The 17268-nt window shown below is 44.0% G+C and overlaps 1 protein-coding gene across 1 annotated transcript in view; it reads right to left on the bottom strand.

Annotated features, from left to right (window-relative positions):
• PATJ (PATJ crumbs cell polarity complex component) overlaps window positions 1-17268 on the bottom strand; it is a 231961-nt gene that overhangs the window by 30440 nt on the left and 184253 nt on the right. Inside the window, exons 32-37 of the mRNA XM_063428064.1 lie at window positions 10456-10530; window positions 9409-9471; window positions 8704-8821; window positions 6452-6588; window positions 5917-6000; window positions 2464-2657 (exon numbers count right to left, since the gene is read on the bottom strand). Of these exons, the coding sequence (XP_063284134.1) occupies window positions 2464-2657; window positions 5917-6000; window positions 6452-6588; window positions 8704-8821; window positions 9409-9471; window positions 10456-10530 (671 nt within the window). The remainder of the gene's footprint in view (window positions 1-2463; window positions 2658-5916; window positions 6001-6451; window positions 6589-8703; window positions 8822-9408; window positions 9472-10455; window positions 10531-17268) is intronic.

The raw sequence follows: 17268 nt of genomic DNA, 5'->3' as shown, positions 1-17268 counted from the left end.
ATAAATCCTGACCAGAGAATCCCCAAACCGAAGGGGTGATATCGCAGACCTATTTCGTCAGGCACATGGTGCTAGCAGATCTATAGCCTGTCATTTACATGGTGCTATCTGACCAGCAACGGACTCCTACATGGGAGGTTACTTAGACGGTTGGAGGAGTTATCTATGGAAACAGAGGGTGAGCAACTGCTCATTCGAAATCGATTAGTCACCCACAGTCTGCGAATTGCTTTCTGGTAACAACTTCAATGTTAAAGACCCTGCAAATTGATCTAAAGAATATTAGCCAATGTTGCTCTGGGTGGAAATCAAGGGCCTCACAGGAGGGTTTAAGGCAGCAGAGTTCATTATGAGTGGACACGCTCCATGGTTCACATCTCTTAAACAATCAAGATGGTTTCACTGCTCTTAAAGATGCACGCTACAGAAAAAAACGTAAGGTTTGGGGAAGTTGTGGCTGCGGAACTACCGCACTTTCTGAGACCACTATTTACGGCCTTACTATCACATAAACAGGCTAAAAACAGAAATGTGGTAGGCTTCTTCAGGCTCCCTAAAGCACCCACCACAGCTACAATGGACCTTTTGATTCAATTTGAGAACGACTGGGACAGGGCTACCATTGTTCCCGCTGTCAGGGAAATGTCACCTGTTCCATTAGAATCAATGCAACTTACTTTCTTTGCTGATCTTTACAATGATAAGTTAGCCTGGAGAAGATCTCATTGCCAAATTAACGCCCTCCTGAAAATGCATGCCATCTGCTACAGATGGAATATTTCCAGATGCATCCTCTTGGTGCCCCATGGGAGCTCGCAACTGCCAGTCTGGGATATACACGGAGCAGAGATAGTTATAGGGACTTTGGGGCTGCCAGTGGACTCACTCTGGGGTGCCTCACCCGCTGCTCCTTCACATTGCTGGGATCCATCTGCTATAACTCCTGATCCAGATGTTGCTGCAAGCACCTGAGACTTATATTTGTCCGCTGTAACCTTTAAGATGATGGCTCCGATGTTTATCTTGATGTTTATAAGTTTTTCTGCAGAAATTTTCTTTTTGTGTAACTCTTTACACTATGGCACTGCACACCCCCACCTTTATCTTTAAGTTTATATCAATTGCTAGCTGTGTTCCATAGATGTCCTTCTTTTCTTAATCCATCTAGTATATTATACCATTGGTAAATTGAAGCATTCGCTAGAGCTTTGCAAACATACCATATATATTTCATAAAAGAAAAGGAAAAATGGAAAAAGGAAGGAAGAGAAAAGGGGAGAAGAAGAAGGGAGGGAAATGGGGGAAAAGGAAGGAGAAACTGGGAACATGAAGAGCACATTGAAAAGGTGAGCAGAAAGGGAAAGGGTGAAGGAAAGGAGGGAAAAATTGAAAGAAATAGAAAAGTGGAAGGGAAAGAGGTTGGGAAAGGAAGGGGAAGGGAAAGAGGGTAGGGGGAAAGGTATAGTAGGGAATGGAAAGGAAAAATGAAAAGAGAAGAAAAAGGGAGGAAAAGAAAAATAAAGAAAAGGGGGAAGGAAAAGTGAAAAAGAAAAAGTGAGGGGAAAGGAAAATGGAAGGGAAGGAAAGGAAAGCAAAGGGGAGGGAAATGGAGAGAAAATTGAGGGATGTTCACAGGACATGTATAAGCTAAAGGAAAAGGAAGAAAATGTGGGGGGGGAATGAAGAATGGAGAAAAGGAAGGAACATTGAAAAGGAAGGGACAAGGTGGGAAAAGAAAGAAAATGAAGGAAAAAAGAGGAAAAAGGGAGGCATGGCAAAAGGAAAGAAAATGGGGAAAGAAAGGAAATGGAAAAGGGAGGAAAAGGAGAGGAAAAGAAAGGGACAAGTGGGGGAGAATGAAAAGGAAGTTAAAGGAAAGGGAAGTGAAGGAAAGATAGAGAGAAAATGGAGGGATGTGCACATGACACATGCATAAACTAATCAACTCTTAGAAGGCAAACATGAAAGTAAACGTCCTCCTGTGATACAACTGATAAAGGGCACAGTCTTACAGATGCTGTGATTTCCACAAATTATTGAAGTTAGAAGTCCCACTGAGCTAGGATCAGGAGCAGAGCCAATTTTTTTCCACAATAACCTGTGTATTGAATCCTTAACAGCCAGGTTAATGCATTGATGGATAAATAAACACACAAACACACACTCAAGCCAAAAGACTTTTCCCACACAAATCACAATTGAATGGCATTGATAGGTTGGGGGTGTCGGCTAATGGGTTAATCCACTCAACACAGTCCAAAAATTGATGAAATGAATAAATATTAATTAATAATGCCAATATGAAAATGGAATTTCGGCAAGGGTGAGCAAGGTTCCGGACAACTCGGGTCCCCAAATGGTTTTGGTCAAATCTCTCAAACACAGCATGCAGCCTATTGGCACCATAACCACAACAATGGCATATTGTTTGGATATAATTTTGTAGCATTAAGAACATCATACCTTTTACCCACAATGCTCAGCCCGAGTCCCCTGCCAGGTTTCTTCTGCAGTTCTACATATATGATCTCCAGGTTCTCCTCATCTTTATACTGAGCCTCATCTCTGTACACAACCAGCTGGACCTTCTGGGGAGTTTGCCTTAGAGCAGTGATAGCTTCCTCGTGAGAAGCATTCCGTAAATCCACGCCATTAACCTGAAACAACAGCTGGACAGTTAATTTGTTAGTCCTGCTTAGAGACAGCCCAGCTTGGTAGTTATTCTACATAATGTGTTTTACATCAGTGGGCCGTACCATGAGTCATGACTGCAACAGTAGCAGAAATATAGAAGATATAATTTAAACACTGTGACATATAACACTTTCAATGTCTTGATGTCCTACCAATGTTTTGGTTTGTTTTTTTAAAGAAAAAAAAAAGCAGAGCAATACTTAAATTGTCCTGCCTCCATAAGAGTTAAATATGAAATCATGGCAGCAACATTCATGCGTCAATTCTCTGGCATTTCCTGCAATCACTTCTAGCTATCAAGGATTACAGAGAATAGATTTTCAACAAAAATAACCTTGATCACACACACACACGACAGCAAGCATTATTTTACTTGGCCAGGCCCAGGCGGCTTTTAATAGATTATATGAACAAAACCTTTAATATAAGTCTGCCAAGGGAACCTGCATATCTATCTGTTGTATATGCTCCAATAAATGCAGGATTTACAAGTGTCCAAGTATAAAGGGATTTATTTTGCACATACTCCTATATGAACACACAAAGCGTACTACAAAATAATTTATTTACTAAAATCTAAACTGCAGCAAACTAAAATTTAAATTACAAAATTCAGGCTTAAAAAGTCAAGCTGGGGAAATCACCTATATTTTGCATCCATTTAGATCTCATTTGTATACAACTGGAAGTTTAATTGTATACATTATTAACCCCTTAGACACACATCTTATGTGAACACATCTCATGTGTTCCATACGGAGCAGGTGTAAAGTAAATCCCCATAAATAAATCCATATATTTATATCACAATAAACCTTGAATGTTTTTGTTTATTTTGATAACCGTTTATCTTAAAGGGACGCTATAGTCACAGAAACAATAAAGCAGTTTTGGTGTATAGATCATATACTTCAAGTCTCCCTGCTCAATTCTCTGCCATTTCAAAGTTAAATCACTTTTATTTCTGTCCATGCAGCCCTACCCACACCTCTCCTGGCTATGACTCGCACAGCCTGCATTAAAAAGCAAATCATAAAAAAGTGGTTCCCTTTTCAATCAGATGTTAACTTACTTTAAAATGTTTTATCTCCTGCCCTGTAAATTGAGTTACTGCGGGGTCTAGCAGGTTATTAACAGTGCCGGAGTTAAAGGGACACTCCAGGCACCCAGACCACTTCTGCCCCTTGGAGTGGTCTGGGTGCCAACTCCCACTACCCTTAACTCTGCAACTGTAATTATTGCAGTTTTCATAAACTGCAATAATTACCTTGCAGGGTTAACTCCTCCTCTAGTGGCTGTCTACTAGACAGCCACCAGAGGGCACTTCCTGCTTCATAGCACAGGTTTTATGTGCTAGAGCGTCGCTGAACGTCCTCACGCTGTGTGAGGACCTCCAGCGTCGCTCAATTCCCCATAGGAAAGCATTGAAAAGCATTTTCAATGCTTTCCTATGGAGAGCTCTAATGCTCTTACGTGGCATTGCCGCGCATGCGCATTAGGTCTCCTCAGCCGGAGGGCAGGATCAGTCTCCCCCACCGGCTGACGTGATGAAGGGGAGGAGCGGCGGCGACCCAAAACCACCAGCAGGGGTCTCAGGTAAGTCACTGAAAGGGGTTTTCACCCCTTCAGCAACCGGGGATTGGGAGGTGGGAGGGAGAGGGGACCTGCAGTGCCAGGAAAACGGATTGTTTTCCTGGCACTGGAGTGTCCCTTTAAGAAATTCTAAATTAAACCGACAGTTCAATAAAGGAAGTGTAAACATTAGATCACACTTTACATGATGTGTTTATGAAGGCTGTGCATGTTACATTGAAGGAGGTGTGATCTGCATGGACAGAAACAAAAGTGATTTAACTCCTAAATGGCAGAGAATTGAGCAAGTGTATGGTCTATACACAAAAACTCCCTCATTAGGCTAAAGTTATTTTGGTGACCATAGTGTCACTTTAATATCTTATTAGCATTTTAAATATACAATGAGCATTAAGCCACCTACAATCAATCATTCTGTTTAGTTATGGGCCAATATAATACATAACAGCGCACATTGCAGTAGTGGAGGTCACTAGCACTCCAACTGCACTTTCTACCTCTATTAGGCTTGTAGTTATTTATATGTAAATAATACAATTGATAGTACACAACTGAGGGCTGGCAGAGTAACAACCGCTTCCCGGTCCACTAATATAGAGAGACTTGTGGGTTTCTTCCTCCAAGCACAATTCTAAAATACGCTACGTAACATTCTCACAACAGCAGGAAGTTGAAGTGCTCAAACTGCATGTACAGACAATTTGCACTTAACTGTGCAAAGGTAACAAACATGAAAAATGAACAATGTGCAAATGGCAAAAGGAAAGTTCTTGACATGATATATCACAGTCTGAAGGTGAGAAGGCTTAAATGCAGGATGCAGCAATAAGGAGCTGAATTCTACAGTCATAACATGGGTTGCAGAGAAGAACATCTGCCCAATAAAATTCTGTCCCTCGGTACCTTGCAGCTACCCAACTATCGACCGCACTCACGTAACCAAGCTGCTTGCAAGCATCCTCAATGGGCGCACTAATGCTGCATTCTCTATGATAGCTTGCGGTTGCTAGGCAATATTTGCCTAATGTTCCTATTCTATATAACCACAGAAACCTCAGTTCATTGGCGACCCGTATTGATTGAAACATTGCCCTGTTTAAAAAAAGGGGCTTTATTCTGTATGACTTTATGTACTTTACAATCTTGAGTTCCTCACGCCAATAATAAATTATGTTCCTTGGATCTTGTACACTGCCAACTTGCATGGTCACTATAATGAGATACATTTTGTCCTAGTGCATGTGTAGGAAACCTTCAGCACTTCAGATGTTGTGAACTACATCTCCCATAATTCTCTTACAGCCATAATGTTGGCGAAACATCAGGGGAAATGTAGCCCACATCATCTGGAGTGCCAAAGGTTTAGTGAATTAGGATGCCCTTGCACAGGTATTAACTGAAATAACTAATAATTGTTCTTCCAAGACCATTTTTGGCCCTTCTACCCATTCCCACCAGACCACTAAAATAATTATTAGCATCGTGCCTCAGCCTGGCCCACCCATCATCTTCTAAATAACATATACTTTCCGTCATATGATTTCTTACTTTTCCTACCATCATTATCCATGTGTAAAAAAAAAAAAAACACAGGTAAAAAGAACCAGGAAAAATACAGTCAATACATACTTCAAGAATCTGATCGCCAGCCCAAAGTCTGCCATCTCTCGCTGCTGCTCCTTCCTCATAAACTTCATGAATTACTATGGCTTCCTAAGAGGTAAAAGACAAAAACTTTTTTTCTCTTCTCAAAGCAAGGCTCAAAAAAGTACATATGTTCATCTATACCCTGAAAATATGTGAAGTGTGAAACAGGAAATAATAAACCCTTTTTAGTATCAGATTAGGTTTTCATAAAATATCATATTATTTAACACGCATACAATTAGTTTTTTGCAATTTTACAAAATTTGCCTTAGATTATAGATGGTCACTACTCTGAAAATATGCTGGTAATAAAACTTTTGACCTTGAGGTTTGAACAAGTACCAGAGACAAAGACACTGGAGCAATAGCCAGTGTGAGATCTCCCTGAAAATTATTGTTTATACACAAACAATTGTCGCTTGAGTAAAGGAACTATGAAGTTGTCTGTGCTGAGCACATATAAAGCACAATATACAATAATAATCGGAAGCATAAAAAAATAATAATAAAAACTTACAAGAGGGGTATCTTTCCCCCCCACAATGCTGAGACCAAGACCCGAGCGACCCTTGGAGATTTCTATAATCATTTCTTGTGCAGGAATAATTGGGCATGTGGCTGGATCAAAGGAGACCATAGGAGATGACGCAGGTCCTAAAGAAAATAAGTATTCTTATCAATTAGAGCAGATTCAGCTGCCACATAATCATTGGAAATTTTATGATCACTGGGCAGTCACAAACGAGGCACACATGGAGTCGAGATACATTATACAGAGTGGAACAGATCTTAGGAATGTGGTTTAAAGACTTTTAAACTAATCTAGTCCCGCAGTGACATGGAATATGTGTGTCAGGTTTTGCATCAGGTCAGACAAACTTATGCCGGGGTTAACTTTATGTTCTTTATTTTGAACTTTAGACATGATTTCACAAGAAAATAATAAGAATAGCAGAACTTAAGGGAAAAGGAAACAATACCGATGAAAGGAGATAATAGAACCTATAAATGAAGTTAAAGGTAAATAAGGAAGGATAACAGAAATATTGGTTTAGGCAATATGCCCTAAGTAGGTTATCAGGATACAGGTTGTAAGAGATTAATAGAAAAATAACCTATTAATGTAATTATAGGTAAGCAAGAAAGGAAGCAGGTTATAAGACAGGTTATATGAGAGTAATAGAAGCAGAACCTATAAATGAAATTAAAGGTAAGTAATAGGAAAGGACCTATAAACGGAATTATAGGTTAGAAGGCAGCAGCAGGACCTATAAGCGGAATTATAGGTTTGGAGGAAGAAAGAACCGATAAGCGGAATTATAGGTTTGGAGGAAGAAAGAACCGATAAGCGGAATTATAGGTTTGGAGGAAGAAAGAACCGATAAGCGGAATTATAGGTTTGGAGGAAGAAAGAGAACCTATAAGTGGAATTATAGGTTTGAAGGAAAGGTTTCAGAAATGAGTTTGATAATATGACCCAGACAGGTAATAAGATAACAGAATAGCTTAGATAAGATATTATGGGAAAATAAAGAGAGGGAAAACCTATAAGTGAAATTACAGGTTTTTAACACGAGAATTATTTACAACTAGTTTGAACTAAACAACAAAATAAGGAATTAAGTAATATAGATAAGTTTAAAGTTTAGTTGATCAGTCTCTTTAGCTTGGAAGTTGTACAGCAAGGTTTTATATAGAAGAAACATGGTCCTTCAGGATGGTTGAAATGAGTATTTGTAATATCCAGGTTAGTTCAGTAGTATAGCAATAACGCATTAATAAATCAAAGTCCAGTATTTTAATCACGCTGGTAGAAACAGAAGATGAGGCTATCCAGGTTGGTTACATAGTTACCGGTAATTTGTAGGGATTGAGCAATAATGAAAAAGTCCAGTATGGATGAAAAGCTGGTAGAAATAGACGATAACGTTTTCTTCAAGCGCATTGAAAAAGAAATGGTATCCAAGTTGGTAAAAGTAGTTTTCGGTAAGTGAGACAAGTTGAAAGGATGAATTAGGATGGTTCAGAATATAGCAGGATCTCAGAGTAGCAGCCAGGATCAGAAGTCTTGTCCACCTCAGGGCATAAACTTAAATCAATGTAAAGGCACCCTTTGAAGTCGGGTGTGCCCTCTTATAGCACGTTTGGATGATCACGCCATTCAGGTGCGAGTGTTTTTGGTTAGACTAGTGGCTAGTGAAGCCAATAGTGTTGGAAAACAGGAATTGCTGATGAAACTAATGGACTGAAAGGTAAACGTTTTGAATTTAAGATTTTTGAATATGACAATGTGAGTCTCATTTCTGCCTGTAAATCAGACAATGATGCTTTATTGATGACAATCTCTCATGGTAAGGGTGGGGTGGAAGTTGAGCCAGTACAGTACTGCAGGCAGTTAACATGAGCTGTGTGTGCTGATGTGTGTAAATGTGGCAGTGTGTTTTAATGAGACAATCTATAGAATGGCTGATTTCACCTAAAGTCTAGGCAATGGCAAATGTGAGCTGAAACCAGAGTTGAGTGGTGATCAACCAAAGGGAAAGCTATTAGAGTTGTGTCCATATTCTCTTGTACCCACCAATTGTCAAGGTGTATCGATCCATAGAAAGGCTGATGTCACACTTTGCCAAGGAGGACAGTTTATACAGAACATTATTTTACACCATGACTGTAAATCTTTTATTCAAATTCAATTTTTAATTATGCAAAACTGTATATAAGAAGGTATCACATTGGGGAACTCTAAGTTTCTAGAGCATCGTCACTTACTCTGACTGAATGTCTCTGGTTCTCCTTTTAAATAGGGAGGCGATGGGGCCAGATATACTTCCTGTGGATTGTATGGGATATTTGGATTATTTCTTGATTGCTTCAGCTGACTTGCAAGCTAGTGGAAAAAAATGCACGCAAACTATTAAAGACGAGAAAGTAAAATCAACATTAAGACATCACATACAAGGGCATGGGAGTATAAAAGGGTCAGTGTAGAAAATGTTGTAAAGTAATGCTTGTGAATGCACACCTTTTCTAGTCTGAAACAGTGTACGTGGAAACAGGCCCAAGAGTGGGCGGAACTCTAGCAGGGGAAGTGGGCAGAGTTAAAAACTCCACCCCCTTCCTTAAATATTACAGATAAGGCAGAAAGCTTACATGACTTAATTGCTACAATATTAAAGAAAAGATTTCCTTTCCATACCAACAACACAATCATAGATATGATGTTTTAAATTGTCTCTGACACAATAACATCGGAAAATCAATGTTCCAGAACTCATTATATACTGGTAGATAGATGGGTTGCTAAATAAAAATATATATAAACAGAGACACTTTTTTTTTTGCGTAAGTGGATGGAAGCATTTTTTGTATATTGTAATACTTGCAGTATTACATAATTGCCTTATAATGTATATATACACACACACATACACGGTATGGGGAGAATATCTGTTTATTAACTGCTACTTGCGATACCTGATCCAGCACGTTTTCCTCTGCCGCAGCCACCATCTGGTTGTTAAATTTGATTTTCGTTTCCTGTAATAAAACATGTGCAAGTTGACTTTATTCAGAAAATGGTGGCTGGATCAGTAAGCTATGTTTCAGTTTTGCAATTTATTTATAATTTTTTTTGTGTTATTTTTTATAAACTATTTAGAAGTTTATTTTTAGAACTATTTATAACGTAAGGTGCTAGACAAGCTTTACAAATGAGACACACAGAGAGCTGGTCCTGAAAAGTCGGACACGTAATGCAATAGAACAAAATAAGAGATATTGGATAGGGTGGCATTTTACTATTTTTTTGTGTTAATGTATCCTATTTCTATCTTATGTAGATTAGAAACGTCATGGTCACAACGTCCCTTCTGATAATAACAAGAATTTTTACCATACTGTATTGTCATTATGCGTGCCTTTCCTGGTGTATTGTGTCAGGTAACAAACTAAAATAAAGGGGGGCAGGTCTAACGCTCATGCTTCATATATGCAATATTGATTAGACTAAACTATTACAGCTATGCAGAGCAAAAAGAAAGACGGGCAGATATAAATAAAACCACCCATAAACAAATAATATCCTATAATGCCAATATCCCCAAAACTTAATGTGTGCTATAAGTGAATACCGTAACAGTGATAGCATAGCGAGATCCCTGTTTGGCAATCACCTAAAACTTATTGTGCTGTACCTAGATTAAACCCCAACCCAGGGGTAGAGGCAAGGAATACTTTGACAACAAATGGGGCAAAGAAGAACTTCAGAGTTTAGTAACTACCTGCCCAGGTCACATTTTAGTGTGGCATTAAAACTTGAAATTTGTGGGTCCATCCACACGATTTAGAGAAATGCCCACAACTCCCCCCCTTCTGGGGAATATAGAATACAAAAACGTTTAAATAAAATAAAAGCATAGAAATACATATTGCATTCAACAGGAGGAATTCAGTTTATCTTAATTCAGCTGCCCAATGCAACAGAATATTTTCTTCTAGAAATTGACAGAAAACCAAACTCACGGAGTCTGTTAAGCTTTTCATAAGATCTCCCAATCGTTCTTCCTCTCTGCTGGAAACCGCAAGGCCTGATTGCTCCTGCAAAACAGATTGCAGTGATAAGCGAGTCAACTAGTCTTAATCTCGGACAAGCACAAAGAGCAATTCTACAACAACTATGTAAACACAAATTACATTTGCTCACCTACTGAACACATTAAGGAGATCTACCATTGCTTACTTAATATAGAATTCATAAAAGAGACGGCATAACCAATTACACTTCTCATAGAACATTTGGTATGGTTGACTATTAAATATCCTTAAAGTGTTTTTCAAATATTTAGTATATACGTTTATTGTATTTCATTAGTTTACAAGGAAATGGTCCCAATTGGGATAGATGTGAGGTGTTTTTTTTTTTTACCATTTTAACTTAATTTATTCATTTAGTGCATTACATACAGATCTACGAATTCTGATCATCATTTCAGGGAGATTAACTTTTATATGTGTTTTAGAGGGTGTGGTTGATGATGGGGTCATAGGAGATTCTATTATGGGTCATTTTATTTGGCTGCCCATTGTGAATAAATATTCGTGCATTTCTATCCTTTACTCGAGATGGGCGACACCGGGTCACTGTTTGTGCTAATTCTTCTGCATTGGCTCAGATCAGAAGAAGAGAGGGAGGGACTAGTGCCTGGGGGACAAGTTTTAAGTGTTAAACCATTCAACACAGTTCTGTGGTGCATTCGTAAAGGGCCAAAATTCTGAACTCCTAGAAAATAGGGGAAGCTGGATCAGTTATCTTAAAATCAGCGGAATACATTTAGAAATGGTAACATTTCATGGTCTCCTAAATAATGTTAGTTTATTATTTAACAGGGAGGTCTACACCAGTTTTTGTCTTTAAGTGAAGGCGCTCTCCCCACACCAAGTGAAATGCTTGCTATTGACTAGGGCAAGACAAAAAACAGGAGATATTCTGTCTCAAGAACCCTGACACAGCATTACTTAGCCGTAAGATGGAAGGAACAGAGGCTCATTTATTTCTACATAGACAGGAGTCTTTGATTATACTGGGAAGAGGTCTATAACACTAGGTCAACACACATTGACCAAAGGGCCAATCTTCCTGATTTCTGCTTTAATGCCCACAGACATAATCTGATCTTTGACCTTTGTCGATCATCACGCTGCCTCAGACTGGAAGAATTTTGTGTGCTGCAAGAACTGAATTGATCAACACAGCTTCATAAAATCGTTTGTCTGTGTCAGACTGCTGTGAATAGAAAACGCTCATCTCCACACTATGCGAGCAGCTTAAATAAAATAAATAATGTATTAATCTTACCTTAAACAAGCACACGGTTTATATGAAAGGGACGATAAAAACATGAAGGCAAAACATTGTATTGTTGGAAAATAATACCATCTCTGAGATCTGGAGACATTTATAAACCATTCGACCTTCTGTCTGAAGACTCATGAGAAGCATTATATTCTGCTAATAGAGGCTTCGTTGCTTTGTGAAGCTTTGTATCTTTTCTATTAAATGCTATTTTTGCACAGGCAGTGCTAGGACATACATGTGCTAATAAATCCTGAGATAAGTGGGAGATACAATCCTGGGCAATAGTTCTATCAGTTGCTGTCACTGATTCAGCTTGGTTAGGAGCAGAGATAAAATGGTGCCACTAGGGAGTGTTACTCCCACTGGTCTCAGGCAGTCTGGGACATGTGTGTCCTGGTTCTGTCGGAGATTAGGAAACTCGTACTGCATGATCTGCCCAATGAAATAACTAAATATTATATATGCAATCCTGAAGCATTTATGCAAAATATTTTTAAGGCAAATTCTAAAGTGTAGTTGATTTCACAGAAAGTTGCCCTGTTCTCATGTTTATTTGAGGGGCATTTTTAGTTGCTACGAGCGATTGGGAGGTTCATGAGAAGTGCTGCTATTGGATGTTTAACATCAATAGGATAAAGCATCTAGACATCATATTAACTAATCAGAACACAGATCAAAATTAATATTATGTGAATAATGTCAGTTAGATACAATCACTGCTTGTTATGAAGCCCACGGAACAACGCAGAGGGGGAGTGGGCCTTGACAGGGCCAGAGAGTGGGCAGGGTTAAGAATTGGGGGTGGGCTTAGGGTAATGCAGCGTGGGGGTGGTCTAAGAGCAAGTTAAATAGCGGCCATCTTAGAGAGGAGCCATTTTAACAGAAATTCACTTACCTGTTCTTTGTCAGGTCTGTGGGTTTCCTCTGCTTTCTCGTTCTGCAGGTATGGCGTCGTTAGAAGAAATCCTGGAGGGAGTCCGAGCGGCTGTCAAGGATCGGGGCATGGAGTGGCTACATCAGCAGCTCGGCGCTGCTGCAACTTCCCGGGAGCCGGAGCGGAGGCCTACACGGAGGACGAGGCCGCCGCAGCGTCTCAGCCCGGGTGTGGCACCCGCACCTCGTCGTCGGAGGAGCCCGTCGGTAGAGGATGGGGATATGGCGACTGGTTCCGGCAGCGGTTTGTCGAAGCAGGCGGCGCCGGTCACTGGGACGGCTAGCCAGGCGAGGAAGGCCACGGAGAAAGGAGCGCGGGGGAAGATGGCGCCCCGCGGATCTGCGGTTGGCAGGAAAGCGGGAACGGAGCCGGTTTCCAGGACAGCTGTCGGGAAGAGTGGGTCGGGAAGCGGCCAGGTGGCCAGGGAGCCCGGAGTGTCGGGAAGCGGTGAGTCGAACACCAGGGGGGGTTTGGGGAGTCATGGAGAGAGTGTTGCTGCAGGCTCTTCACTAGCGGTCCCGTCTCAGGAGCATGGGGATCGGGTCAGCAGTGGTCAGAGGGCGGCCTTATCGAGAGCCAGGTCGGGGAGCAGGACAGAGGGAGGAGAGAGGGGACGCTGCGAGCTTAGCCACAATTCGAAGAGAGCGGCAACAGCCAGGGATGCTTCTCTTAGTCAGGTAGTAGTGGTCAGCGGAGGACAGGAGTCGATGAGTTGCGGTCAGCCGGGCGGGGAGGGGCCGGGGCCCATGACAGCTGGTGGAGGCAGGCGAGGCGGAGAAGTGCGGGAGGGCCCGGTAGGCAGCTCCCAGGGGGGTATGACTAAGAGGCCTAGTGTTTGGAGGGGAAGGAGCGAAGAGCGGCGCAGCGCTAGCGCCAGGCACAGCAGAAGTAAGTGCACGGACAGAGGTCGGATGAGTGTGGACAGGAGCCCGTCACAGGACAGGCGTAGCGACTCCAGGCACAGTTGCGGAGTCAGGCAGCGGAGGTCCGCTTCAAGGAATTGGAGGGGGCGTAGTCGGCTGAGTGTATCCGGTTCTTCAGTTGGGAGTGGCCGGGATCGGAGGCTGAGGTCTGTCAGCAGGGACCGTGGGGCGGCTAGGAAGAGCCGGGACTGGGACAGAAGGGAGGAGCGTAGGGAGCACGGGCGGGCAGGGGACCGATCGGACAGACTGCCCAGGTTATCGTCTCCTTACAGGTCGCGGAGTCACACGCCAGCGGTTCCGAGGAGAGACCAGGAATGCAGGAGTCGGCGATGTGCGGAAGCTCCGGGGCCTGACAGGGCCGGTGGAAGGACGGCATCCCCTGGGCCTGAGGCGGCCGGGGGCAACAGTGGTGAGTCGAGCTCTGCATTACATCCAGGCACACTCATAGGCTGTTTGAAATCTTTCTTGGACTCCTGGGAGGAAGGTAGGGAGTCACAGCAGTTTGGTAGAGTATGGGCCACAGACGGGGACCACGGTAAGGTAGTTACTAGTAGAGGTTCGTTATCGGGGGGGGTTGCCAGTGGGGACGCGAATGCCGCGCTTCCGCTTGTGGGATCGACGGAAGGGGCGTCTGAACAGGAGGCAGGTTTTGGGGACATCTCGGAGGCCGCGCGGCAAAACGTGCACGTGTCCTTCGCGGGTCCCCTTGGCTGTCATTTAAAAGGGGAGGTGAAGGAAAAGATATGGAAAGGTGAGTTCGTAGAAATCTTTTCCCTTCTCCCCCTAGAGGAGTTCCTAGACCTCAAGGAGGAGGACAAAAAGGACGCCAAGAAGGAGGAGGAAGAAAAAAGGCGTAAGTATAGGAAGATCCCGAAGACTTTTGGGAATTGGCTGCGGGCATTTTGTATTTTGGCCAGTGTTATCGGCGAAAAGCGACCGGATGGCTGTTCACAGTTATTTTGCTATCTCGACGGAATAGGTGATGCGTACCGGACATATGGGGGGCTGGCATGGTGGAAGTACGATGAACAATTTCGTCAACGGCTAGCAGCGAATGCATCCATGCGGTGGGACCAGATGGACCTGCCGCTATGGATGCGGCTGATGATGGCGCAGAAATCTGCTCCCTTTCAGGGGACAGCCGGCGCGGCCACTGGGGGCGCTGCGTCGGCGGGTCCGAAAAAAGGTTTTTGCTGGGCGTTTAACGAGGGCCAGTGTAAATGGGGGGCTTCGTGTAGGTTTAGACACGAGTGTTCCGGTTGCGGCGGTAGCCACGGGGTCAGTCGATGCTTTAAAAAAGGGAAGGGTAGCACAGGGGGAGGTACGACAGGAACCGCTGCTACAGCGACTACCGCTGGGGCGGTCCCCGGTGAAGGTCGACGTGATGTTGCCTTGGCTAAGGCAATACGATAGTCAGCAGGATGCAGAGTTTTTATGGAGGGGTTTCACGGAAGGCTTCCGGATCCCCTTCAAGGCAAAAGGTCCGAGTGGGGTTAGCGCAAATCTTAAATCTGTAATGGAACATCCGGGGGTGGTTGGGGAGAAGTTGTTGAAAGAAGTGTCCTTGGGCAGGATGGCGGGCCCGTTCGCGGCCCCGCCATTGGCCGATCTGCGGATATCCCCTTTGGGTGTGGTTCCCAAGAAGGAACCTGGGAAATTCCGTATGATTCATCATTTGTCGCACCCGAAAGGGGGTTCGGTGAATGATGACATTGACGCGGACTTGTGCTCGGTCTCCTATACATCATTCGACAAAGCCGTCGAGCTGGTACGGAGAGCGGGTCGGGGGGCGTTAATGGCGAAGGTGGATGTGGAAGCAGCGTTTCGGCTGCTCCCCATCCATCCGGATTGTCATCACCTCTTGGGTTGTCATTTCGAGGACGGGTTCTATGTAGATTTGTGCCTGCCTATGGGTTGCTCCGTGTCATGCGCCTATTTCGAGAAGTTTAGCACGTTCTTGGAATGGGTGGTGCGCAAAGAGTCGGCGGGGGGATCGGTGGTGCACTATCTCGATGATTTCCTATGTGTCGGCCCTCGTGATTCGGGTAGGTGTGGTCAGCTGCTAGGGACTCTGCAGTGGGTGTCGCATGCATTCGGGGTGCCTTTAGCTGCGGATAAGACAGTGGGCCCCACTACGTGCATTTGTTTCTTGGGTCTGGAGATTGACTCGTGTGCCGGTGAGTGCAGGTTGCCAGTAGATAAGCTGCAAGATTTACGACAGGTGGTAGGCGCGGCTGCAAGGGCAAGGAAAGTTACGCTAAGGGGCTTGCAATCTCTTCTAGGGAGCCTTAACTTTGCATGCAGGGTCATTCCTATGGGGAGGGTATTCTGTAGGAGGTTGGCTCAGGCAACCAGCGGGGCGCGGCGGCCGTCTCACTATATTAGAGTGTCCGCCGACATGAGGGAAGATCTAGAGGTGTGGGATCATTTTCTGACCAATTTTAATGGAACTGTGTTTTTTAGGGAGCTGTCTGTGTCGTCTGAGGCGATAGGGTTGTTTACGGACGCGTCGGGCAGTATTGGTTTTGGTGCCTATTTGGCGGGAGAATGGTGCGCGGAGGGGTGGCCGGACACGTGGTTGTCATCCCCGCTTATCAGAAACCTGGCGTTTCTGGAACTGTTTCCCGTGGTGGTCGCGGTGTCACTCTGGGGCAAGGAGCTGGCCAACAAGAGGGTCACATTTCATTCAGACAACATGGCGGTAGTGCAGGCGATTAATAGCCTGTCTGCTAGCTCGCCTCCGGTGGTGCGATTGTTGCGGCGGTTGGTTTTGCTCTGTATGTCATCTAACATTGTGTTTAAGGCTAGGCACATTCCGGGGTGTAAGAATGTGGTGGCTGATGCTCTATCTCGTTTACAGTGGGAACGTTTTTGGGAAGCGGCTCTTGGTGCAGCGAAGGTGGGGCAGGTGTGCCCAGTCGAAATGTGGCAACTCGGGATGGCCTGCTTGGCGAGTACATAAGGAAGTCGCTGGCGCCAAGCACCTGGTCGGCGTATGTTAAGGTCTGGAAAGTATGGGAGGAGGCGGTGCTTCAGGTAGGGGGGGAGCATTCCGCGGAGCGGAGGCTGGATGTTTTGTTGTGGATTCTTTGCCAATTGTTTGTTAAGCAGGCCTCGCCGGCCATGGTCGACAGGCATATGTCAGCTCTGGCTTTTTTATTTAAGTTCAACGGTTGGGGAGATGTCACTAAACATTTCTTGGTTCGGCAGGCTATCAAGGGCTTCAGGAGAGGGAAGAAAACGGCTGACTCGAGGCGGCCGGTGTCTTTCGGAATGCTTCAACAGTTAGTGGAGCTGTTACCCTCGATATGCCGCTCGCCTTTCGAGGTTGAATTATTTGCAGGTGCATTTGTGTGGGCCTTTTTTGGGGCGTTTAGAGTCGGCGAGCTGGTGAGTGTGAACAAGGCGGGGGTTGGGGGGCTGCAGCAGGAAGACGTGGTAGTCAGCGCTGACAGGGTGAGTATCAGATTGTGCAAGTCAAAAACTGATGTTTTTGGAAAAGGCTGCACGGTGGTATTGTACGGGTTTCCGGGGTCCAAGGTGTGCCCGGTGTTGCGGGGCGCTAATTATTTAGCGCTCCGGCCTGAGGGTAAGGGCTGTTTTTTCGTACACGCTGACGGGTC

Source organism: Pelobates fuscus, chromosome 7 (assembly GCF_036172605.1).
Source record: "Pelobates fuscus isolate aPelFus1 chromosome 7, aPelFus1.pri, whole genome shotgun sequence".
Lineage (NCBI taxonomy): Eukaryota > Metazoa > Chordata > Amphibia > Anura > Pelobatidae > Pelobates > Pelobates fuscus.
This window is presented reverse-complemented; position numbering and strand designations above follow the sequence as displayed.